At 41.5% G+C, this 26,330-nt stretch overlaps 1 protein-coding gene across 1 annotated transcript in view; it reads right to left on the bottom strand.

The window, feature by feature from the left end:
• Positions 1-2,777: 2,777 nt before the first annotated feature.
• LOC125961284 (translation initiation factor IF-2-like) overlaps positions 2,778-26,330 on the bottom strand; it is a 37,847-nt gene continuing 14,294 nt past the window's right edge. Inside the window, exons 3-4 of the mRNA XM_049698143.1 lie at positions 4,912-5,024; positions 2,778-3,819 (exon numbers count right to left, since the gene is read on the bottom strand). Of these exons, the coding sequence (XP_049554100.1) occupies positions 3,703-3,819; positions 4,912-5,024 (230 nt within the window). The 3' untranslated portion in view covers positions 2,778-3,702. The remainder of the gene's footprint in view (positions 3,820-4,911; positions 5,025-26,330) is intronic.

Genomic DNA, 26,330 nt, shown 5'->3' with positions numbered 1-26,330 from the left:
GATATTTAGGTGCCCTCGACAGACTTTTTTTTTTTTTTTTTTGCAGTACGCGGGGCTCTCACTGTCGTGGCCTCTCCCGTCGCGGAGCACAGGCTCCGGACGCGCAGGCTCAGCGGCCATGGCTCACGGGCCCAGCCACTCCGCGGCATGTGGGATCTTCCCGGACCGGGGCACGAACCTGCGTCCCCTGCATCGGCAGGCGGACTCTCAACCACTGCGCCACCAGGGAAGCCCGACAGACATATTTTTAAGGATTAAAAAGCTGTCACATCGAGGATAAGGAAGTTGAAGGTGGTGCCTAGGTTTATCCAAAGTAAAGAATATTTCTGCTCCTAAATAAAGCTAGCTGAGAAACACTGTTGCTCTGATGTCAGCATGCTAATCATACTCAGCAGACACAGCAGGTACAAAGATTAAATTCGCCCACAAAAAAGTAAAAGGGGAAAGGCGAAGGATCAAGTTTCCCAGCTATATAAATCCCCCTGTAACTGCCAGAAACTCTTCAGGCAGACTCAGGTAGAGGTAAGCAACACTGAGTTCAGTGTCACGAAATGTAACTATTTTGTCTAGGTTGTTCTCCTCATTGTTGTGGCTTCCAGATCATAGGCTTGTCTGAATGACACCATATCTCCATCAAACATCCTGGACTGGAGTTGACCTTGTAGACATATCCATGTCTGGGGCATCTGGGGCAGCAATCCAAGTGTTGCTCCTAACTGGCTTGCAAAGGGTCTTGCGTGGAACACATCTTCACACAGCTAGTAGCTACTGGAATGCGATCGATTTTCTCCCCCATACACCTACACTGAAAGGTAGTATAGCCTACTGCAAGTGGTCTTCAAACTAGGGTATCTGTACCCCTGGAGATATGCAAAAACTTTTCTAAGGGTATACAGGCATGCTTTCATATGAAGTATTTCCTAAAATCAATCTTTCTGAGAACTAGCATAGGCAAAGTGTCTTACTGGGTCAATTGTACAATGCTCCAGGATACCAAAGAAGGGGATAATTGAATTATTGGTATTGGGGTGAAGACATGAATGACTGGGTAACAAATTCTTTTCAAGTTGGGTAGTTTCCAGTGTGTTGCTTTGAATAAAACTGAAGGGGGATCTAACCAAGTTTAGATCAAGGAGTAGCTAATCTGTCCAATGACAGATTTTAATTGCTTTATTGAGATATAATTCACATACCATACAACTCAATGGGTTTTCATATATTCATGGGGTTGTGCAACTAGCACCACTATCAATTTTAGAACCTTTCAGTTATCCCCAAAAGAAACTGTACCCTTTGGTAGTCACTCTCACTTTCTTCCCAAACCCCATGGCCCTAAGCTACTTTCTACCACTAATCTACTTTTACCTACTAATCTACTTTCTGTCTCAATAGATTTGTCTATTCTGGACATTTCATACAAGTTGAATCATATAATATGTGGTCCTTTGTGACTGGCTTTTTTCACTTAGCTTAATGTTCTCAAGATGTAATTGATGTTGTAGCTTATATCACTACTTCATCCTTTTTATGGCCAAATAATATTTTATTGTGTAGACATACCACATTTTATTTATCCATTCATCAGTTGATCCAATGATAGATTATTAAAAGGAATTTTTACAATATACTTATATCAGGAATGCAAAATGAGACATGGCTACAGATCTTTTAATAAGTTAAAAGAAGATGATATAAATAACTTTAATTTTAAAGTAAATTACTAAAACAGCTTCCTTAAAAAACACAATTTGCTAGAACTGACACAAGAAAAAATATAGGACTATTCACTTTTCTATTTATTAAGGAAACTGAATTTGTGATTAAACCCTTCTTATAAAAAAACAAAACTCCAGGCCCAGATGGTTTTGCTAGTGAATCATTCTAAACAATTAAGGAAGAAATATACCTTTCTTCCACAGACACAGACGCAGGAAACAGAAAATGAGTTAGGAAATGTTCCCTCTTTTTCTGTTACTTTTTCTAAGTAACCTTGATGCCACAACTTAAGGACATCAAAAGACAGGAAAATTACAGGTTAATTTCTCTCACAAAAACTCTTAAGAAAATAATTAGCTAATTGAATCCAGTGACATGTAAAAAGAATAAGACATTTGACAAAGGGAGTTTATTTAAGAATGCCAGTTTTGTTTAACATTTAAAAATCAATATTATTCACCACATTAACAAAAACTACTGGGCATATACCCAGAGAAAACCATAATTCAAAAAGACACATGCACCCCAATGTTCACTGCAGCACTGTTTACAATAGCCATAACGTGGAAGCAACCTAAATGTCCATCGACAGGAATGGATAAAGAAGATGTGGTGCATATATACAATGGAATATTACTCAGACATAAAAAGGAACGAAATTGGGTCATTTGTAGAGGTGTAGATGGACCTAGAGACTGTCATACAGAGTGAAGTAAGTCAGAAAGAGAAAAACAAATATTGTATATTAATGCATATATGTGGAATCTAGAAAACAGGACTTCAGTCCTACAGCTGCAAGGAGCTTAATTCTCCCAAAAGCAAGAATGAAACATGCTTCCCCAGAGCCTCCAGATAAGAGCCCAGCCCCTGTTAACACCTTAATTTTGGGATTGTGAGACCCTAAGCAGAAAACTCAGTCAACAACTAGAAACCCCCTCCCTCACAATGGACTTCTCATCTACAAAATTGTGAGATAATAAATATATGGTATTTTAAGCTGCTAATTTTGTTGGTATTTTGTTATGCAACAATAGAAAACGAATATAGTCACTATGTAATTTTCAAACACGGTTTTATTGAGATATAATTTACATACCTCACAATTTATTCAAGTGTACACTTCAATGACTTTCAGTATATTCACAGAGTTGTACAATCACTGTCATTAATTTTAGAACATTTTCATCACCCAGAAAAGAAACCCCTTACTCTTTAACTATCACCCCTCAGCTTCCCGTCCCCCTAGCCCTAGGCAAGCACCAATTTACTTTCTGTCTCTGTGGATTTGCCTATTCTGGACATTTCATATAAATGGAATCATACAGTACATGATCTTCTGGTTTCTTTCACTTAGCATAATGTTTCAAGGTTCATCCAAGTTTATGTCCATGTATCAGAACTTCATTCCTTTTCATGGCTGAATAATAAGTAGTCCGTTGTGTGGATATACCATATTTTGTTTAGCTATCCATCAGTTGATGGATCAGGCTTGACTCTTTTTTTCTGTAATTGTGGTTAAAAAAAACCACAAAAAACCTGCAATAATATAAATTTACCCTAACAATTTTCAAGTGTATATTACAGTATTGTTAACTATATACATATTGTTGTACAATGGATCTCAAGTAGTTTTTCATCTTGCATGACTGAAAATTTATGCCCATTGAACAACAACCCCCTGCTTCCCCGTCCCCCCAGCCTCTGGCAATCACCAATCGCTACGTAATTTTTGGTACACAATTTGGACATGGTTCGAAAACTTGAGTAACATTATTATTACAAAGTTATTTTCATCCCCATTTACTCACTTATAAAACAAGATTCTCAGGGCTCACATCTATAAAAATGAAAACTAGAGATAGTATGGGTACTGAACCTGGTCATGCTTTAGTGTTAAGTAATATTTATCAATGGTTTTGGGCTGCACTCCACAGGCCTACAAGGCCTGTGCTTGCCCAGCTTCAAGACCAATAAAAGAGCCCGGAGTCAGCAACAGAGACAATGGTTTAATGGATGGAGCTTACACGTCTGAAGCAAGGTCCTGGAGCGACACCCCATCGTGTGTGGCAGCCAGCAGTCAGGACATGGTGGCTGTCTTCGTCTCTGGGGGAAGGGGAGATTACCAGTTATAGGGGAATTAATGTCAGGTGGACTCATTAGTTACCAGGGAAACCAGTAGAGGGGCACGCCCCTCACTGTCCCTTTGACAAGAACAATCACCAGCTGGGGCCTGGACCAAATACATAGGAAGGTCAGTCATGTGCATAGGGTTTTGGTAAAGCAGGCACTGACCTAGCAGAGGATGTACAACAGCCATCTTAAGTGGCCTGACCATAAAAATGGACACAGAACTGATTGTAAAAAAAGGAAAAAAAACGACTCATTGATCTCACTTAAGAAATGTATTTCCGGGGCTTCCTTGGTGGTGCAGTGGTTAGGAATCCGCCTGCCAATGCAGGGGACACGGGTTTGAGCCCTGGTTCATGCTGCAGAGCAGCTAGGCCCATGCGCCACAACTACTGAGCCTGTGCTCTAGAGCCCGCGCACCCAGAGGCGGGGCTCCAAGACGAGAGAGGCCACCGCAACGAGAGGCCCGCGCACGACAATGAAGAGTAGCCCCCGCTCACCGCAACTAAAAAGAAAGCCCACACACAGCACCGAAGACCCAACACAGCCAAAAATAAATTTAAAAAAAAAATGTATTTCCAATAAAATTTAACTTTTCATATTAGTAACTTGTAATTAGGTTATTTCGATCAATTATAACTACTTATAATTTTAATAATAAGTCAATCCATAAGAAATTTTTTGGTCACAAGAAATATAAAAAAATTGTTTTCAATATATTCAGATTTTTGTTACAGAAAAATATGATAGAGTGATCAATAAAAGTATGCAAAAAAGCATAAAAGGGCTTCCCTGGTGGCGCAGTGGTTGAGAGTCCGCCTGCCGATGCAGGGGACACGGGTTCGTGCCCTGGTCCGGGAGGATCCCACGTGCCGCGGAGCGGCTGGGCCCGTGAGCCATGGCCACTGAGCCTGCGCGTCCGGAGCCTGTGCTCCACAACGGCAGAGGCCACAATGGTGAGAGGCCCGCGTACCGCCAAAAAAAAAAAAAAGCATAAGAATACTATTAATTAAGGTAAGTAGAATGGAAAACAATCAAAAGGAGAACAGGAATGATGAAATATTTTACCGGGAGGACCACTGGCGTAGTAGATGGGAGCATAGACTCTGAAGTAAAACTGCAGTGTGGTCTTGAATAAATTATTTCATCTCTCTTTTGCCTTAGTTTCTTCATCTGTGAATCTGGAATGGTAATAGGATTGCCATGAATAAACTGTTATGAAGATTAAATGATTTAACATAGATAAACAATTAAAACCGATAGTACTATATACAAGTTAGACATTATCATTGTCAAACCTCAGATCTGAGCCCGGGGTGTTCCCTCATCATTCACTTCAGCTTTAACTCCCATGGAGTTTGGAAACTGCCCTTAGAGTACTCCACCAACCCAGAGGGTGAGTAGGGAGTACCTACAACCCCCCAGTTTAGGAAGGTTGGGTCCAGGACACATTGCTTTGAATCTGTTTAGGCCACTAGCCACATGTGCTACTAAGCATCTGAAATGTGACTAGTCCAAACCAAGATGTACTATAAGTGGAAAATATTCCCTGGATTTCACACAATATGAGAAAAAGAATATAAAATATTTCAATCATTTTTTACATTGACTATGTGTTGAAATGATATTTTGGACATATTAGGTTAAATAAAATGTATTATTAAAATTAATTTCACCTGTCACTTGACTTTTTTAATGTGCCTACCAAACAATTTAAAATGACATATGTGGTTCTCCTTGTATTTCAACTGTACAGTTCTTCTTTACACAGTCCGCCTCAAGGTCAGCAGTCAGAGTGATCCCTTAGAAAGATAATTAAGGTCACATCGCTACTCTGCTCAAAATTCCCCAATAATATTGCGTCTCACTCAAGAGTAAAGGTCAAAATCCCAACCAAGTTCTACCAGGTCCTAAGTGATCAGCCCTATCCACTGCCACCTCCAATCTCCCTGGTCTAGGGTGGGACCAAGATTTTGCCAAACCTGAGGCTTACACCATAGGTGAACAGGAGGGAAAGGAAAGAGGAACGTGGGTCCTTGCTAAGGAAAAGAATGCAAACTACAAATATAAAATTAGTTACAGAATTGATGTTAATTTAGAATTAGAAAATAAATCTCAACAATTTAATTCAGATCCCTTTCTTCTGATATCTCTTTAGGCAATTTATCAGACGTGCTTACACGGAGATTCTTCCAGATTGCAGCCTGGCTCCACCACCCCATCTAGAACTCTCCACGACTCCCAAAATTCCCCTCAGGAACAGAGGTCCAGGCAAGTGTCATTGGCTTCGTGGTAAATCTCACTCTGCTCCAATCTCATCTCCTATCATCCTCTGCTCTGTCACCTCGCTGTTCCTCACACCAAGCGTGTGCCCACCTTAGGGCTTTTCTACTTACTGTTTCCTGAGCTTGAAACATTCCATCCCCAGCTACATTCATAGCTCGCCCTCTCATTTCCTTCGGGTCTCTGCTCAAATGTCATCTCATCTGAGCAGCCTGACCTAGATAGACACTCAAAAAAATCTGTTGAATGAATGCATGTATATAAACTGAATGACAGGGAGACCCTATCATTTTTCAATATGAAATCATTTCTTCAAGGAAATAATTCACTCTGCACCCCCAGCCCATATCCTCATAGTAAATAGGAAGTGAAGTCATAGGACATTCTATTCCTTTCTATCTGTGTCTTTCTAGAAGAGCAGTTTAGCATGGTGGCTAAGAGTGCGATGTTTGAAATCCTAGCTCTGTCAGTAGCATGTGACCTTGGGCAAGGTCACTTAGTTTCTATGAGATTCAGTGTCTTCCTCTGTAAACTGGATACTATAACAGTATCTGTCTCACAGGGGTGTTGGGAGGATTAAATGGGTTGATATGAGTAAAACACTAAGAATAGTGCCTGGCATATAGTAAGTTCTCAAAAAATGTTGGTAAACAATAGCATATGTAAATTATATAGACTATAAACTCTTCAAAAGCGGGAGCCCTGCATCCTTTGTAGCTCAGCTAACATGTAGAGCCCACTCAAGATTTTTCTACTGGTTTGGCTCAGCGGTATTAATTTATTAGCACAGGCAGGCATTGTCTTGCTTGCTGGTTTCTCCATCTGCTCTAAATTTAGTACTAAATAAAGACAGTTGTGGGGTGGAGGAGACCTTAGAGATCTCTGGTCCAAATCCATTGGGCTTTTGTTTTGTTCAAAAGCTGTAATCTAGACAGAATTTAGAAATATCTGCTGAAGACTGTTTTTAGGCATGTGTTGCAGAAATTTGTAGCATCTATTTACATTGTTATGTGTATCAATACTTTGAATCTTCAACCATTTGCATATGGCAATATCCTGATATTCCAAATTTGATGTTACTCTGTATATGAGCCCACATAATTCCTAACTCATTATAATGTATGGATATTAAATCAATTGATTTATGAGAAGCAATCCACTTTTTCAATCTTAGGAGTAGAATAGTCACAATTCTACAATCCCAGGTTTAAATAAAGATGTCTAGGAGTAGGGTTCCATTATTAAACTTTACATTTGTTTTAGTACATAATAATACCTTATGTCTGTATACCTTGTTTAATGTTTACAATCACCCAGTAAGGTAGGCAGGTAGGGGAGTATCATGAATCTCATTTTATAGATGAAGAAATTAGAACCAAGAGGTGTTAACTGACTTGCCTAAGTTTACTAAGTGGTAATAAATGGCAGAGCCAAGACTATATTCAGTTTTCTGACTATTAGCCAGTGTCCTTTTCCACTCTCCGGGCAGAGGGAAAAGTTAGGAATTCTTCCACCAAGTTTTACAGCCAGACTGTACGAAGGACCTGACAGTACTCGCCAACAGTGGTCTGTGTGTAAAGGCTCCTTTGGTCAGTCCCAGTTTGTAATGCTATAGGCCCATCCCCTTGGCAATGAAGATTTATACCAGGAAAATGTTGTAGATAACCGTGTTTAACTGCATCTGCTAGAACTGAGAAACTTTGGGACTGAAAGATCAAAAACAATCATTGAAGAAATAACTTGAATAGTGGTGGGGAATCTTCCAGTCAAGTACTCAACCTCTTTGCTCCTTACTTCAAGCTAAAGATGCCTATGAAACCCCACATAATGTGGCAGCAGAAGATATTTTTGTAGACAGAACTTTGAATAAAAACAATCATAGTTTTGCAGAGTCTGTTTTCACTGGAAGAGGGCCACCACCCCAGAATTTCTTGTCACTAAATAGTTAGGAGGGAACAGGATCAGAAGTAGAAAGAGAAGTAGCCTGAACATACAGCTGGTGGGGACGGACTCTACTTGGTTTATGATGTAAAGGAGTTAGCATGAGTGGTAGGGACAGAATGACTAAAATCTCCATGCAGTTAGCATATATATTCTGATCAGATGAGTGTAAACTGGCATAGACAAGTATGAAACATTTGATGTTGGACATAGAAAGGGGTGAAGAGAAAGCCAGACAATGTAAGGGATCTATTCCACATAACACCCCAGTATGATAGTTAGGAGCCTTTATATTTTAGAGGACTGAATACCCATTCAGTGAGCTTGAACAATAACAGAATTTATCGATTTCTTATAAGTCCAAAGAACAGGGATGGTCCAGCATCAGATGCAACTGGTTCCAGAGCTCAGAGGAATCAGGGTTTTCCCTCTCTCTCCTTCTAACTTTTCACTCTGCTCTCCTCTGTTTGTTATCCCCTTTCCTACTGCAGACGGGCTTCCTCCGTGTAGTCAGAGATGGTTGCCAGCAAAGGCAGGCCAATGGTCCATCCTAGCACAGCAATCCCAGCACAAAGAAAAAGCATGGCTTCCATGTATAAATTCACAGAGAAGGATTGTGATTGGCCAGTGTGAGCCATATGTCCACCCATGGACCAGTCTCAAACACTCAGGTGAGTTCCAGGATTCATCAGTCCTTGGTCATGTCTTCACATGCAAACCAAAGCAAGCAGATGGGGTCTGTTACCAGAAAACTGGTGATGAGGAATTTGGCTGGGCTATCACGACCCACTATAGTAGTAGTTCCAAAATTTGTCTGAAGGTAAAAATCACCTGGACCTTTGTTAGAAAACAGATTCCTGGGCTTCCCACTCAGACCAATGCAATCAGAATTTACAGGGGAGAAGAATGGTAATTTGTACATTTAACAAATAACCCAGGTGTATTAGTTTACTACTGCTGCTGTAACTAATTACCAAAATCTTAGTGACTTAAAGCAACATAAATTTATTATGTTACAGCTCTGGAGATGAGAAGTCCAGAATCAGTTTCAATGGACGAATGTCAGAGTGTGGAAAGGACTGGTTTCTTCAGTAGACTCTGAGGGGAAAATTAATTTCTTGCCTTTTTCAGCTCCTAGTGGCTTTCTAACAACAAGGCTTTTTTTTTTTTTTTCCTTTTTATCTTTGGCTGCGTTGGGTCTTTGTTGCTGCATGTGGGCTTTCTCTAGCTGCGGCGAGCAGGGGCTACTCTTCGTTGCGGTGTGCGGGCTTCTCATTGTGGTGGCTTCTCTTGTTGCGGAGCACGGGGTCTAGGCGCACGGGCTTCAGTAGATGTGGCATGTGGGCTCAGTAGTTGTGGCTCACGGGCTCTAGGGCACAGGCTCAGTAGTTGTGGCACACAGGCTTAGTTACTCTGCGGCATGTGGGATCTTCCTGGACCAGGGATCAAACCCGTGTGCCCTGCATTGGCAGGCAGATTCTTAACCACTGCGCCACCAGGGAAGTCCTTCATAGTGGCTTGCTAGTGGTATTCCTTGCCTTGTTGCTCCATTTTCCATCTTCAAAGTGCACCACTTCAACTTCTGGTTGCAACGTCACATTGCTTTCCCTTTGACTCCAAATCCTCCTGTGTCTCATTAGTCAGGATTATTATGATTACATAAGGCCCACCCTGATAATCCAGGATAATCTCTCCACCTCAATATCCTAATTTAATCACATCCGAAAAGTCTCTTTTGCCATATAAGGTAATATTCATAGGTTCTTATTATCAGGCAAGGCAGAGAAACACCACAAGGAATGGTTAGTTAACATAAGAACTGCAACATAAATATTCCAAACTATAAATACTGTAGAAGAATAACTAATTATTTAACTGTATATAATATATAGATGCCCAAATTGGGTGTCCCAACCACCATGTTTTGGCATGTACCAATAATTCATGATATTTTATTGTTGTATAGTGGATCATTGAATGAATTTACCACAATCTGTTTGTACATTCACCTGTGGATGGACATTTGGGTTATTTCCAGTTTTTGGCTATTTTGAATAAAGATGCTATGAACATTTGTGTACAGGTCCTTGTGAAGACATATATTTTCAGCTTGGGGCAGTGGGATAAACATATAAGAGTGGAATTTCTGGGTCATATGGTAAATGTATATTTAATTTTTTTTTTTTTTTTTTTGTGGTACGCGGGCCTCTCACTGTTGTGGCCCCTCCCGTTGCGGAGCACAGGCTCCAGACGCGCAGGCTCAGCGGCCATGGCTCACGGGCCCAGCCGCTCCGCGGTATGTGGGATCTTCCCAGACCGGGGCACGAACCCGTGTCCCCTGCATCGGCAGGCGGACTCTCAACCACTGCGCCACCAGGGAAGCCCTATATTTAATTTTTTAAGATACTGCCAAACTGCTTTCCAAAGTGACTGTCCCATTTTACACACCTACCAGCATTCCATGCACTCCACACCCTTGTTATCTCTTGGCATGGCAAGTCATTTTAATTTTATCTATCCTAGTAGGCATAAAGAGGTGTCTCACTGTAGTTTTAATTTGCATTTCACTGATGACTATTACTATTGAGCCTCTTTTCAATAGTATATTTTTGCCATTTGTATATTTTCTTTAGGCATTTTGTTTTCTTTGTCTTATTTCTCTCCCATCACTCTTTCCTGATTTTTTTTTTTTTTAAGATCCTGCTAATGCAAATGCCCTTAAAGTAGCAGTGGTGGCTTCATCCGTGGTGGTTTCTGCTAAGTGAGGCCTTGGAAGGAAGTGATGATGGTAGATGAGATTGAGGAGGTGGGTCTGGTGTGGTCAATGCTGAGGGCAGAGTGGGGAGGAGCTGTGAGCGGTTACAGATCAGGAAAAGCTAGGACAAGAGCAGCTGTAGTTTGGGCAGAAATGAAAGCCTTCCCCATCACCTTAGGGCTTTCCTCCCTCAGTTGTTCCTGTCGAAGTTTTATTATTTGCAACCAAAAGTGTAGTGACTAATATAACCTAACAGGTCACTGTGCTCCCTAGCCATCTGATCCAATATAAATCCTGACAATCCTGAGTAGTAGCTATCAGACTTCTTTGGATTTTTATCTTCTGAGCCTTTGTTTCCTTATCTATTAAAAAAAGAGTTAATGGCCATCATCAAAAAGTCTACAAATAAATGCTGGAGAGGGTGTGGAGAAAAGGGAACCCTCCTACACTGTTGGTGGGAATGTAGATTGGTGCAGCCACTGTGGAGAACAGTACGAAGGTTCCTTAAAAAACTAAAAATAGAACTACCATGTGATCCTGCAATCCCACTCCTGGGCATATATCCGGAAAAGAAGAAAACTCTAATTCGAAAAGATACACGCACCCCAATGTTCATAGAGGCACTATTTACAAAAGCCAGCCTAAGTGTCCATTGACAGATGAATGGATAAAGAAGATGTGGTATATATATATACAGTGGAATATTACTAAGCCATAGAAAATAATGAAATAATGCCATTTGCAGCAACACAAATGGACGTAGAGATGATCATACTAAGTGAAGTCAGACAAAGACAAATATTATATGATATCACTTATATGTGGAATATAAAAATTCGTACAAATGAACTTATTTATAAAACAGAAACAGACTCACAGACATAGAAAACAAACTTATGGTTACCAAAGGGGAAGGGGCAGGGATAAATTGGGAGTATGGGATTAACAGATGCACAATACCATATATAAAATAGATAAACAGGGCTTCCCTGGTGGCGCAGTGGTTGGGAGTCCGCCTGCCGATGCAGGGAACACGGGTTCGTGCCCCGGTCCGGGAAGATCCCACGTGCCATGGAGCGGCTGGGCCCGTGAGCCATGGCCGCTGAGCCTGCACGCCCAGAGCCTGTGCTCCGCAACGGGAGAGGCCACAACAGTGAGAGGCCTGCGTACCACAAAAAAAAAAAAAAAAAAAAAAGGTAAACAACAATGATTTACTGTATAGCACAGGGACCTATATTCAGTATCTTGTAATAAACTGTAATGGAAAAGAATACAGATATATACATATATAAGCATAACCGAATCACTTTGCTGTACACCTGCAACTAATATTGTAAATCAACTATATTTCAATTTAAAAAATTTATTTTAATTTAATAAATTAATTTAAAATGTTAATGGCACCTTCCTCACAGAATTATTGAATAGCTGACATGAGATAACACGTGCAAAAATGCTTAGCAAATTTTAAGTGCCCAAAGGGTGTAAAGTGTTGTTGCTCCTATGGTTGTTAACCAGGAAGTGACTGACAAGTGCTGGCAATCAGTCATCTTGTGAAAGGGTATTCCCTTTCTAGATCCCTTTTGCCAACTTCATTACGTACATCCAGGTGAAAAAGTCTGAGAGCCACTTGGAAATAAGAGTTTGCCAAAAAGGGATGGGGCAAAAAAACTAATCTTTGATTCCTGAATGTAGCTCATTTGATTCTCACAACAACCTTAAGTTTCTTTTGAGGATAAGCTCAGGAGTGGAACTGCTGGGGTTTAGGGCTACCCAGCCTTATCCTCACGCAGTAATGCCCAGGGCTCTCCTGAATGACCACGCCAGGAGCAGTCACTTACACTCCCATCAGGAGCACCTTAAGCGCCCTGTCGCCCCACCCACTGCCAGCAGTTAATGGCATCTGATTTTCTTTTCTCCAATCTGAGAGGTGTAAAATGGTATTTAGTTTTGATTTACGTTTCACTGATTACTAATGAGGTTAAACATCTCTTAGTAGACTTATTAGTAATTCAGGTTTCTCCTGTGAATTGCCTCTTCCTATCCTATGCTCATTTAGTTTTGTCAGATTCCCTGTCTTTTCCTTAAAGCTATCTTAAAGGAGTTTTTTAAAATATTATAAGTATTTATTTTGTGTTGATTTTGAACATTACAAATAACTTTTCCCAACTGACCACTTGTCTGTTAGTTCCATTTATGATGGCCTCCATAGGACAGAAATATTTAATTTTGATTTCATCAAATCTATGGATTTTTTTCCCCTTAAAATTTGTGAATTTGGCCTCTTTTTAAAATTTATTTTATTTATTTTTGGCTGTGTTGGGTCTTCGTTACTGTGCGTGGGCTTTCTCTAGCTGCGGCGAGCCGGGGCTACTCTTTCATTGCGGTGCACAGGCTTTTCATTGCAGTGGCTTCTCTTGTTGCGGAGCACGGACTCTAGGCGCACGGGCTTCAGTAGTTGTGGCACGGGGGCTCAGTAGTTGTGGCTCACAGGGGCTCAGTAGTTGTAGCTCACAGGCTCTAGAGCGCAGGCTCAGTAGTTGTGGTGCACAGGCTTAGTTGCTCTGCAGCATGTGGGATCTTCCCGGACCAGGGCTCGAACCCGTGTCCCCTGCAATGGCAGGTGGATTCTTAACCACTGTGCCAACAGGGAAGCCCCACATACTTTCAATTCAAGTTCAGAAGTATGTAACCTCATCCATCTTACATGTATATCTCCTTTCTGCCATGTCAAAATCTCAGTTCTCAATGACACCAATATACTCATTTCCTTTATCCTTCTTTTCAACCAATTATTTTTTGATTTTGCTATTCATATTTATTGCTTTTCTTTCCTCTCCCCCACCATCATCAAATATCATTGATTTTTGCCCTTAATCTTTATGGGCTTTTGCACTGAACGCTTAGCTCATTTGGTTTCAATATTTCTTGTTTGTTAAATAAGTGCATGCGGCACTATAAATCCCTTTTAAGGACTACCTTACATATACTTTGACACGTGGTGTTTCATTTTTTTGTAATTTTCCTTATTTTAATATCTTTATTCTGGTATTTAATAGTATTTTTTGCATTTTCAGATTTTTAGGAATTTTAAGCTATCCTTTTGTTATTGATTTCTAAATATATTGCATTCTTCATTAGAGAACATGGGCTGTATGATGTTAACTCTTTGGAATTTATTGAGGTGCACGACTAGTACATGACTGATCTTTGAGACTATTCCATATATTCTTGGAAAGAATATATATCCTTTATTTGTTGAGTATAAAGCTCTCTAATAGACTGAGCTTACTAATTGAGTCATTAAAATATGTTTTATAGGGGCTTCCCTGGTGGTGCAGTAGTTAAAAATCCACCTGCCAATGCAGGGGACACAGTTTCGAGTCCTGGTCCGGGAAGATCACACACACTGTGGAGCAACTAATCCTGTGCGCCACAACTACTGAGCCTGCTCTCTAAAACCCGCAAGCCACAACTACTGAGCCCGTGCGCCTAGAGCCAGTGCTCCGCAAGAGAAGCCACCGCAATGAGAAGCCAATGCACCACAACGAAGACCCAACGCAGCCAAAAATAAATAAATAAATAAAATTTATTTTAAAAAATATATATATATTTCACTTTTTTTAAAAAAAACTATTTGATCTATCAGTTTCTAAGGTAATACACACAGTCCCTGACCTATGATGGTTCAGCTTAAGATTTTTCAAATATACGATGATGGGAAAGCTATACAATTTCAGTAGAAACTGTACTTTGAATCTTGAACTTTGATCTTTTCCTGGGCTATCGACATGCAGTACAATACTCTCTCCTGATGCTGGGCAGTGGCAGTGAATCATAGTTCCCAGTCAGCCACAAGATCACCAGGGTGAACAACTGATACATTTACAACCATTCTGTATCCATACAACCACTTTGTTTTTCACTTTCAGTATGGTATTCAGTAAATTACATGAAGTATTCAACACTTTATTATATAAAATAGGCTTTGTGTTAGATAATTTTACCCAACTGTTGGCTAATGTTAAGTGTTCTGAGCTTGCTTAAGGTAGGCTAGGCTAAGCTATGATCAATAGTTTAGGTGTATTAAACGTGTTTTCAACTTTTTATCAGGATATAACCCCACAGTAAGTTAAGGAAGATCTCTATATTAAATGTCCAATTATGGTTGTTGATTCTTCTATCAGTTGTTGCTTTATATTTTTTTGAAGTGATATTGTTAAGTGCATATATTTTATAATCTTTATAGCTTCTCAGTCTATACTGCATATGAAGTCCTCTTTGTCCCTTAGGATGTTTTCTACTTTAAGGTCTATATTGAGTAATATTAAATGGAGTTCTTTTGGTTCATATTTACCCTGTATCTCTTCTTCCATCTCTTAATATTCAAATAATGATTCACTGGGCACTTCCCTAAGCAGTGCTGTATAAGAGCATGGCAAGCATCAGGATGCCCCCGAGTCCAAGTTCAGCTCCTACGGTTGCAATCCTGCACTGCACCCTGCTCCTTTTCTTATTATTTTTCTCTCCCACGACTGTCTTGTTCATTATTATATCCCTATCTTGGAGCACTGTAGCTGACACCTAGTAGGCACTCAGTAAATATTTGTTCAATATGAATGTCCTCAAGAGCATACAGCCTTATTAGGAAAATGAGATCCCTTCAAGAATAACTTATGGAGCACTTACTACATGCTAAATCTTTCCCACATGTATTACCTCTTTGATCTTATCTCCATCCTTGCTCCTCTCTCTTACCCTGTCCTATCTGCACTGATCCTACTGTTGTCACATTAACACACTAGGCTCATTTCTACTTCAGGATCTTTATACCTGCTCTCCCCAGATTTTTGCATAGCTCACTCCTTTACACCTCAGGTCTGCTCAGATGTCACCTCTTCAGACAACCTTCCCTAATCACCCTATTTAAAATACTACTCCACCCTCTCTCCAAATCTAGTCATTCTCTATGATCTTTTTGAAAAAAAAATCACTATTTAATATTATATTATTTGTTTGGCTACGTTTATTGTCTGTAGAATGTAAGTGCTTTAAAGACAAAGAATTTGTCTCATACACCACTACATCCCCATCTAGAGCAGTGCCTGGCAAACAGTAGACACAATAAATATTTGTTGGAGAGAATTTTCAGTTAATTCTCAGGGAAAAAACGTTAAAGAAGTATGATGATACCTATTTTTACAGATGAAGTAACTAAAGCCGAGAAGATTCAGTAACTTGCCTAGGAACACAGTGATGGAGAAGGATTTGAACACAGGTCCCTTGACTCCAAAGCTCATCCATAACGCCCACCGCTATTTTATTGTCTCCTAATGAAGGAGAACGCAAACACACAAGATGGTAGGAAGTCAGGTGCCAGTTGGGGGCTTGTGGTTTTTTGGATGAGATCAGCTGAGACGGAGTCACTGGTAGACAGAGGGTTGGGCCCTACGGATGACTGAGAGTTGGAAAAGTGGGGAAGGGAGGGAGGCAAACCCTAGGCCTGGCCTGTGATTGCCCACTGTGGCTTTTTCCTTTGCTGAAGAATCAGTTCTGATTTGCTCCCTGGGGGAGCAGTTAGGGCAGGCTGTAGGGGAGGAGGGCATGAGCCTGCCTTCCAGGGCCTTTGGGTCAAACCCTCCAACAAAGAACCCTATCCCAGGGGACTTTGTGGACTGTGGTTAGGATAGGATTTAGGACCTGCATTCTAACTAACCAGCATAGCCTCAGGCAAGTTCAGACCAGGACCTCCCCTGCAAAGCCATTTATCTGTGTGCTGGGGAGGGCAGATGGGCATCCAGGCTGGAGGGGGCTTCTGAGCCAGGCCATCTTTTTTAGAGAGGATCGGTGTTATTGTTGAACCAGGTAGGAGCTGACCTGATAACCAGCATCCCTGAAAAGGAGAGAGAGGAAACAGCTCTGACCACCAGTGGCCTCCAGGGCCTTCTCATTTCCTTGGCGATTAAAGATACGTACATGGATATGCAGGTACCCAGCAATGGAGGAGTCTCGCGCCACCTCAGAAAGGGCTGTGGCCCCCTCGCAACTTAGGAGCAGACCCTGGATCCTGCAGTGCTTCTCCACCAGGTTCACCTTGCAGGCCAGGCTCCGGCAAGCTCTGGGTAGCCATAGGCAGGGAGGGAGCGGAGGGCAGGAAGTGTGGGGACAGTTAAAAGGTAGCAGCTGAGCTGCATAAGCTGCTTGTATATTTTGGAGAAAACCATAATTCAAAAAGAGTCATGTACCACAATGTTCATCGTAGCTCTACTTACAATAGCCAGGACATGGAAGCAACCTAAGTGTCCATCGACAGGTGAATGGATAAAGAAGATGTGGCACATATATACAATGCAATATTACTCAGCCATAAAAGGAAACAAAATTGAGTTATTTGTAATGAGGTAGATGGGCCTAGAGACTGTCATACAGAGTGAAGTAAGTCAGAAAGTGAAAAACCAATACCATATGCTAACACATATATATGGAATCTAAAAAATATGGTTCTGAAGAACCTAGGGGCAGGACAGGAATAAAGATGCAGACGTAGAGAATGGACTTGAGGACATGGGAGGGGGAAGGGGAAGCTGGGATGAAGTGAGAGAGTGGCATGGACATATATACACTACCAAATGTAAAATAGATAGCTAGTGGGAAGCAGCCGCATAGCACAGGGAGATCAGCTTGGTGCTTTGTGACCACCTAGAGGGGTGGGATAGGGAGGGTGGGAGGAAGACACCAGAGCACGGGGAAACGGGGATATATGTATATGTATAGCTGATTCACTTTGTGATACAGCAGAAACTAACACACCGTTGTAAAGCAATTATACTCCAATAAAGATGTTAAAAAAAAAGGCAGCAGCTGGGTGCAGCTTAGCAGAAGTGCCAGGGAAGTGAAAGTCAGCCAGGCAAAGGAAAGGGGAAGAAGCAAAAGCAGAGAGGCAGCAGCTGCCACTGGGAAAAAGGGAAAGAAAACGCTCAGAGCAGTGGCAAGTGTTCTGGGACCCTCAGAGAGGTGAGGGCTCTGCCGGCCTCCTTTTCTTGGAAGAGGGGGACTGAAGGGCTGAGTCTTGGAACCAGGTGTCTTTACCCTTCACACGGCTCCTTCCTGAGGGTTAGATGTGGGGCGTGTGCTGCTGAGATGCTCACAGCATCCTTCTTCTCCTTCAAGTAACTCCCCTCTAAAAGGTGCCACTTGATTATCCTCAAATCTCTAAGAAAATAGTAACTGTAGTTTTGGTTCAAGGTAAAGCTAATGATTTTCCTCAAGGTTGTCTCCCAGGAAAAATGCTTCAAAAATAAAAGATGTTGGTGATGTTAAGGTATAATAGTTTCCCCCTTAGAGCTGAAAGCTACAATCCCTTTGTACAAATATTCATTATAAAATTCTTACATCCCTAAAATGATACCATAGCACAAATGCCAACTCTTTTTTGTTTGTTTGTTTTTGCTTTTGATGATATCATCATTTATAGCACTCCCTGCCTGCAATGTTCCCTCTTGTGCCTGTGACTTGAGGACATGGGGAGGGGGAAGGGTAAGCTGGGACGAAGTGAGAGAGTGGCATGGACATATATACACTACCGAATGTAAAACAGATAGCTAGTGGGAAGCAGCTGCATAGCACAGGGAGATCAGCTCGATGCTTTGTGAGACTGTTAGATGCCAAGTTCACTTGTTGGGCTAAAAACTGTCTAGATTTAAGGCTGATTTGGAGTCTCCTAGGGAAGGGGAAAGACTGGATAAATTATAAGCCTTTCAGTTAATGTTCATCACCATTCAATTCCTTACTCTAAAGTGTGGCATCCAGTAGGCTCACTCTGCATGTACATTGAATGAAAGGATGTTTGAAAAAAGAAAGCTGACCTTATGATTGAAAACCATTTGAAGTGCATAGAATCAAAACTGTGGACTGTCTCCTAAATGTTCCTTACCATTATTCCCCTCCCCAATAAAATTTGCATTTTATTTTATTATTATTTTATTTATTTATTTATTTTGTGGTACGCAGGCCTCTCACTGCTGTGGCCTCTCCCATTGCGGAGCACAGGCTCTGGACGCGCAGGCTCAGCGGCCATGGCTCACGGGCCCAGCCGCTCCGCGGCACGTGGGATCTTCCCGGACCGGGGCACGAACTTGTGTCCCCTGCATCAGCAGGGGGACTCTCAACCACTGCGCCATCAAGGAAGCCCTAAAATTTGCATTTTAGCCCCTATAGTTCTGGGCCCTAGAGTCTACCTTGCCTCTGGAACTCTGATCCAGGGAGCAGCAGTATCGGCCTCATTTGTGAACTTGTTAGAAATGTAGACACTCCAGCCCCACCTGGGATCCACTGAATCAGAATCTGCACTTTAACAAGATCCCCAAGTGATTTGTGGGCATGTTAAAAGCTGGAGAAACACTGCTCTAAAGCACCTGGTCCACCTCCTTCCTAAGGCACCTGATCAGGAGGCCCTCCAAGGCCCTGGCTTCAGCTTATAACTATAAGGGTCACCGGGCAGCTCCATACAGTACAGTGTGTGGTGGGCTGGAGCCTACAGAGTTCAAATTCCAGCTCTGCTGCTAAAGGAACTTTATCACATGGGCAAGTGACTTAAAAAATTCAACTTACAGAAAACTTGCAAGAATAGTACAAAGAACTTCTGTATACCTTTATCCCTATTCACCAATTATAATGTTAACATTTTGCCACATATGCTTTAATATTTTCTCTCTCTACCTATATAAATATTATTAATGTTTCTGAACTCTTGGAGGGTTAGTTGCATACACTGGTATGCCTTCCCCCTTAATACTTCAGTGTGTACTTCCTAAGAACAAGGACATTCTCTTACATCATCACAACACCAGGGCCAGATCCAGGGGGAGGCAAGCAAGGCCTGGGAGTGAGTGATCCCAAGGGGGGCTTCCTGAAATTTTGCACACTAGGAGCCTTGCTTGCCACACCTAGTCCTGGCCCTACACACTACAGTCATCCAAATCAGGAAATCTAACATTGATTCTGTTGCCCATATTACAATTTTGTCAATTGTCCCAATAATGTCCTCGATAGCAATTTTTTCCCCACACCCAATTCAGAATCACGCGTAGAGTTTAGTTGTCATGTCTATTGAGTCTCCTTCAATCTAGAACCATTCTTTAGTCTGTCATGATATTGACATTTTTGAAAAAATAAAGATCAGTTCTCGGGCTTCCCTGGTGGCGCAGTGGTTGAGAGCCTGCCTGCCGATGCAGGGGACACGGGTTCATGCCCCGGTCCCGGAAGATCCCACATGCCGCGGAGCGGCTGGGCCTGTGAGCCATGGCCGCTGAGCCTGCGTGTCCAGAGCCTGTGCTCTGCAACGGGAGAGGCCACAACAGTGAGAGGCCCACTCTTACAGAATGTCCCTCAACATGGGGACAAGTTTTTTAAATCTCCTGATGGTTCAGTTTAACCACCTGTAGATTGAGACTTGAGACAGGACAGGTGTGGGTGGATTAAAAAGTAGCTATTACTGATTAGGAGCTTGTTGGTACCATGCTAAGTGCTTTACATGCATTATCTCATTAAGTCCTCCCTACAGCTCTGTGACAAAGGCTGTCTTTTTACCCCCGTTTCACAGATGAAGAAACTGAGGCTTGGAATAATTTTTCCAATGTAAGGAGTGAAATGGGGACCTGAACCAAGTCAGTCTGCCTCCAAGGACTATTTGCTTAGTAAACATGATAGTGATGGTTACCTAAATTTATGTAACATAAAATTCACCATTTTGGAAATTCCCTGGCTGTCCAGTGGTTAGGATTCAGCGCTTCCACTGCTGGAACCCCGGGTTCAATCCCTGGCGGGGGAACTAAGATCCCACAAGCCAAAAAAAAAAGAAAATTCACCATTTTATTTTTCCCCCCCATTTATTGAGATATAATTGATATATAACATCATTTAAGTTTCAAGTGTACAAAGTGATGATTTGATACATGTATATATCACAAAATGATTACCATTATAAGGTTAATAAATCTATCACCTCACATAATTACATTGTTTTTTCTTCTGTCGTGAGAACATGTAAGATCTACTCTCTTAGCAACTTTTAAGTATACAATACAGTATTGTTAACAATAGTCAGCATATACTATTAGGTCCCCAGAACTTATTCATCTTATAATTGGAAACTGGTACTTTTGGCCAACATCTCCCTACTTCCCCTGCCCCCCAGCCCCTGTCAACCACCACTTTACTCTCTGTTTCTATGAGTTTTAATATTTTAAAGTGTACAATTCTGTGTCTTTTAGTACAGTCACAATTTTGTACAACCATCAGCACCATCTAATGCCAGAACATTTCCATCACCCCAAAAAGAAACCATATATTTCCCAATTCCCCTCTCTCCTATCCCCAGACAACCACTAATCTACTTTCTGTTTCTATGGATTTGCATATACATACAATATAATACTACTGAACAGTAAAAAGGAAGTAACTACTGATACACACAATAACATTTTGGATCTCCAAAACAACTGAGTGAACGAATCCAGATACAAAAATCTGCATACTCTAAGATTTCATTTATATGAGATTCTAGAAAAACCAAAACCTTAGCAACAGGAGGCATGTCAGTGGTTACCTGGGGTCTGGAGTACGGAGGTGAGGATTGACTGCAGAGGGACAGAAGGGAACATTTTGGAGTGATGAAAGTGTTCTAAAACTGGATTGTGGTGGAGGTTATACGATGTATGCATTTACCCAAATTCATCTCTCTACCTAAAAAAGTTTGTAAATGTAAAATTATACCTCAATAAAACTGTAAAAAAAAAAAACCCAAACATACCTGTCTTCCATTGTTCAACTCATCAACATGTCTTCCTTCATAGGCTGGCCCCGAATCTATCTTCCCAGCCTCATCTCCCACCTCTCCCCTCCGTGCATTCACTCAACAAATATTCTAACATTCCATGCGAGGCCCAGTGTTAGGCACTCTGGAGGGAGTGAGAGAAGAGAACCTCTGTCCTCAGGGAACTCACAGCCTAGTCTGGGAGCAGAAAGAAAGGGTGCTCAACCTTGAAAAACATCAGGGGTCCTAGAGGATCACTGAGTCTTATAGGAGAGGAAGAAGAAGATACGTTCCAGTCGCTTTCAATTTCAAGTTGCAAACAAGTTTCAATTTAATTTTTTGAATAGGGAATACATTCACATGGTTCAAAAACAAAAGAAAGTGTACAGTGAAAACTTTCCTCCCGCCCATCCTCCATCTGCCCACTTCCCACTCCATTCCACACAACCACAGCTGTCATAAATACACATTACTTTTTCTCCTTTTAACAGAAAAGATAGCATAATATACACATTGTGCTGGGCCTTGCTTTGTCATTTGGCAGTAAACCTTGGAGATCTTTCCGTACAGGTACAGCAGAAAACTTTACTCTGACAGTTATATAGTGTTCCTTTGTATGGATGTGCCATAATTTATTTATCCAGCCTCCTTTTGGTAAGCATTTGAGTTATTCCCAACAGCCTGTTACGGCAAACAATGCCACAGTAAGTAACCTCTTATAAGTATGGCCAAATATATCTGTGGCTACATATTGAAATTTCTTTAAATCATTTACAAACACACCAACCACTTCCACATCTCTAGGCTGTTTTCTCTGCCTTGAAATTCCCCACTCAATCCCTTTCTACTGGCAAACTCCTGCTTTATCTCAAGATCTAGCTCAAATGTCACTGTCCTGTGAAGATTTCTGAACTCCCGCAGGCAAGATGGGGTTGCTCTTTCTCTTTTCTCTCACATATTCCATCCCCACATCACCAGAATTGTCTACTAACACTTCACTCTTCCCCCACTTGACTGGGAGGTACTCAAGGGCATGTGCTATAGTAGATTTATCTCAGAAGCCCTTAGAACTCAGTACCTGGTAGATATTGAATAAAACGTTCATCGCATGAACGGTTAGGACTGACAAAGACGGCTCACATTGCTCCTGTCCCTCACTTTCGGCTGCCTCCCAGCCTCTGTTAATACTTAGAGGACTGCCACCAGACAAAGGTGGGCCAGGATTTCCCTTCCCCTCCCACCTGATTCCTTCCTTCCTGCCTTCACCCCTTTCCCCCCTCAGGAATCTGTCCACAGCTGCCCTTGTGGCCCTTGCTGGATCTAGCTATTACGGTGGGGAAGGAAGGAAGGAAGGAAGGAAGGAAGGAAGGGAGGGAGGGAGGGAGGGAGGGAGGACGGAGGGGGGAGGGAGGAGGGAGGGGAGGGAGGGGGAGGGGAGGGAGGGGGAGGGGAGGGGGAGGGAGGGGGAGGGAGGGGAGGGAGGGGAGGGGAGGGGGAGGGGAGGGGAGGGGGAGGGGAGGGGGAGGGGGGAGGGGAGGGGGGAAGGAAGGAAGGAAGGAAGGAAGGAAAGCAGGAAGGAAGGAAAGAAGGAAGGAAGGAAGGGGAGAAAGAAAAGAAAGCGAAAGAAAAGAAAGAGACAGAGAAAAGAAAAGAAAAGAAAGGAAAAGAAAGAAAGAGCAAAAGCAAGCAAGGAACTGGAGCCTTGGCTCCACCCATCTTCTCCCTTCCTCATCAAGCCTGGCTTTGGCCGCCTCTAAAGCTAAAACAACAAATCACCTGATAGTCAAATGCACAACAGTCAGCCTCAAGCATAACTTCCTACACTTTAAGCCAGAGGAGATGACAGAGTTTACTATAGTGCTTTTAGGAATGTGGGAAACACAGTGTTCAGGTTAATCAATGTTAAGTGATCTTCAAAGGCAACTTGGATAATTGTAAAAAAAACCCCAAAACACTGGGTTAACCCCAAAATGATCATGTACTACCTCTTGCCTGGAGCTGTTAATTGCTATGTCATTTCCACAAGAATACTGCATATTATTCTATTCCTTCCTAGGTGGGCAGTACAGGAGGTGAGAGCTCTCTGTCTCCATCTCTGGGATGAAAAGGTTAAAACTCTGTATTCTCCTCACCCTAGGGAAGCTCCAGTTCACAGGAGGTGGAGCCATCAAAGAAAACAAAAGGGAAAGAAAGCTTTCAAGCCTTTGCCTGCCCAGGACTGAGATGGATCTGGGAATTGAGACGTTTCACCCAGGGAGGTCTCAGGAAAGGTGGTAGCTTAGATCCTTTGGGGGCTGTGGTCTTCAAAATTTCTTGCTTACCTCCTAAAAGAAATTTGACAAACTATGTTTCTTCTTGTATTTTTAAAGGTCATATGTAAAATGTTTCATCTTAAGTTTAAATAATGGCAAAGTTTGTTATTTTTGGCATATTATAGGTACTGGCATTTAAAAATAAGATTGTTACATCATTCTTTAAGTGTATCCAAGGGAATCTAAATATCACGATGCATCTATCATCCATTTAAAAAATACATAAAAAGCATTTCTTTAAAAGAAGTTTAACATCATTCTTTATCTCTTTACCTTATATTTCCATTCCACTTGCCCCGGAACATTTTAATGTAATATTTTAGGCTGGAAAGTCTTTTATTGATCAGCCTATTTTATTTCCCTATAAAAATAAAAATAACTTTGAGTCTCTAAGTTTAAAACATTTATCTCAATTGTATTACCAATATAATTTTGTTATTCTTTTGGTTCAATTTTGAATATCTAATTTATCTAAATTACATACTATGAATTTTGATCAACCATTAAAGTGTAGAATATTTTTGCCAGAATAAAATAGGGTTCAGAGTCAACTCTATTTCTCATTTCCACTTGTATGGATAGAAGCATGAAACACCTTGTTCATTCATTCAACAAATATTTATTGAGCACCTCCTATATGTCAATAGGAACTCTAGGCACTTGGGATAACTTAGTAAACACTACAGATAAATCCCTGCTCTTGTGGAGCTTTCATTCTAGGGGGAGATGACAGACAATAAGCACTAAGCATAACACATAAGTAAATAAGACAGTATGTTAGAAGATAAGAGCTATGGGAAAAGATAGAGCAGGGTAAGGGTGATCTGGGGTGTAGAATGAGGGTTCAGAATAGGTTGTGATTTCAAAAAGGTCAGGGTGGGCCTCACTGAGAAGATGACATTTGACTAAAGTAAATGAGGGAATTAGCAATGCAGATATCTGGGGAAACGTGTGTTCCAGGCAGAGGAAACAGCTAATGCAAAGGTCCTACCTTGGGAACCTGGCTGGTGTCTTCTAGGGTCAGCTAGGAGGTCAGTAAGTCTACAGCAGAGTCGTCCAAGAGAAGAGTAACAGGAGATGCAATTAGAGAGGTAATGATCCGAAGTGTGGTGACGGTGTAGATCTCATAGAACCCTGGAGACTATTTTAAGGATACAGACTTTTACTCTGAGTGAAATGAGGAGCCATTGCAGGGATTTAAGCAGAGGAATGATATGATCTGACTTGTATTTTAGGAGGATCACTCTGGCCGTTATGTTGAGAATAGACTCTAAGGGGCAAGCATGAAAGCAGGGAGAGCTTTTAGAAGACTAACCCAAGCATGAGATGATGGTGGAACAGACCAGGGGAAGCAGTGGAGGTGGTGAGGAATATTCTGACTCTGGACTAGACATGGGATGTATAAGAAAGAGGGAAGTCCAGCATGACTCCAGGGCTTTTGATCTGAGCAACTTGAAGGGTGGACTTCTCATCAACTGAGACAGGGAGGTTGTTGGGCTGAACAGATTTGAGGGAGGAGATGTGCAGTAGGCTGCTGGGTATCATAATCTGGAATTTAAATGAGAGGTCTGAGCTGAAGATATAAATTTGGGAGTTGTCATCATATATGATGATCTCATGTATCTTAGATGGTACTGAAAGTCAGGAGGCCTGATTAGATCACCAATGAAAGGTGAGTAGAGATAGAAAAGAGAAGAAATCCAAGGAATGAGCCCTGAGTCATTACAAGGTCTGGGAGAAGAGATGGAATCAACAAAGAAGAAAGAAGTAAGGGAATGAGGGATCTGATGAAGTGATGAGGAAGAAAACTAAGAGGGTGTAGTTAAAAAAAAGGTGAATCAAGTGGTTAGCTGTATCAGTTGTTACAAAGAGGTCAATTTAAGATGATAATTGAGAATAGGTCATTGGACTTAGGCAATGTGAAGTTCATTGTTGACCTTGACAAGAACAGTTTTGACAAAGTGATAAGGATGAAAGCATGAATGGAGTGGGTTTAAGAGAGGGTGGGAGACCCTCTCAGCTGAAGACCTAAAATATGCCACATATGTAATCTCATGTGTGTTGTTATGATCCTATTACCTATGTATGTAGTCTTAACATATACATCATATTTGGCATGTTTTTCAACTTTATATTAAATGTATCATATGTTATGTATTTTGTTGCTCTAGAATGGGAGAAGAACTAGAGACAGCACAGAAAACTCTTTTAGGAGTTTCATTGCAAAGGAAGCAGAGAAATGGGGCAGTTACTGCCAGTGGAAGTGGGTCAAAGAGAAGATTTCGTAGGACTGGAGAAATAACAGCTGCTTATAAAAGTTTATGGGAATCACCCAGTAGAGAGGGAAACATTGATAAGATAGAGGAGGGAGGATAATTGGTGG

This window comes from Orcinus orca, chromosome 15, assembly GCF_937001465.1.
Source record: "Orcinus orca chromosome 15, mOrcOrc1.1, whole genome shotgun sequence".
Classification (NCBI taxonomy): domain Eukaryota; kingdom Metazoa; phylum Chordata; class Mammalia; order Artiodactyla; family Delphinidae; genus Orcinus; species Orcinus orca.
Note: the sequence above shows the minus strand (reverse complement) of the source record. Positions and strands in the feature narration are given on the sequence as shown.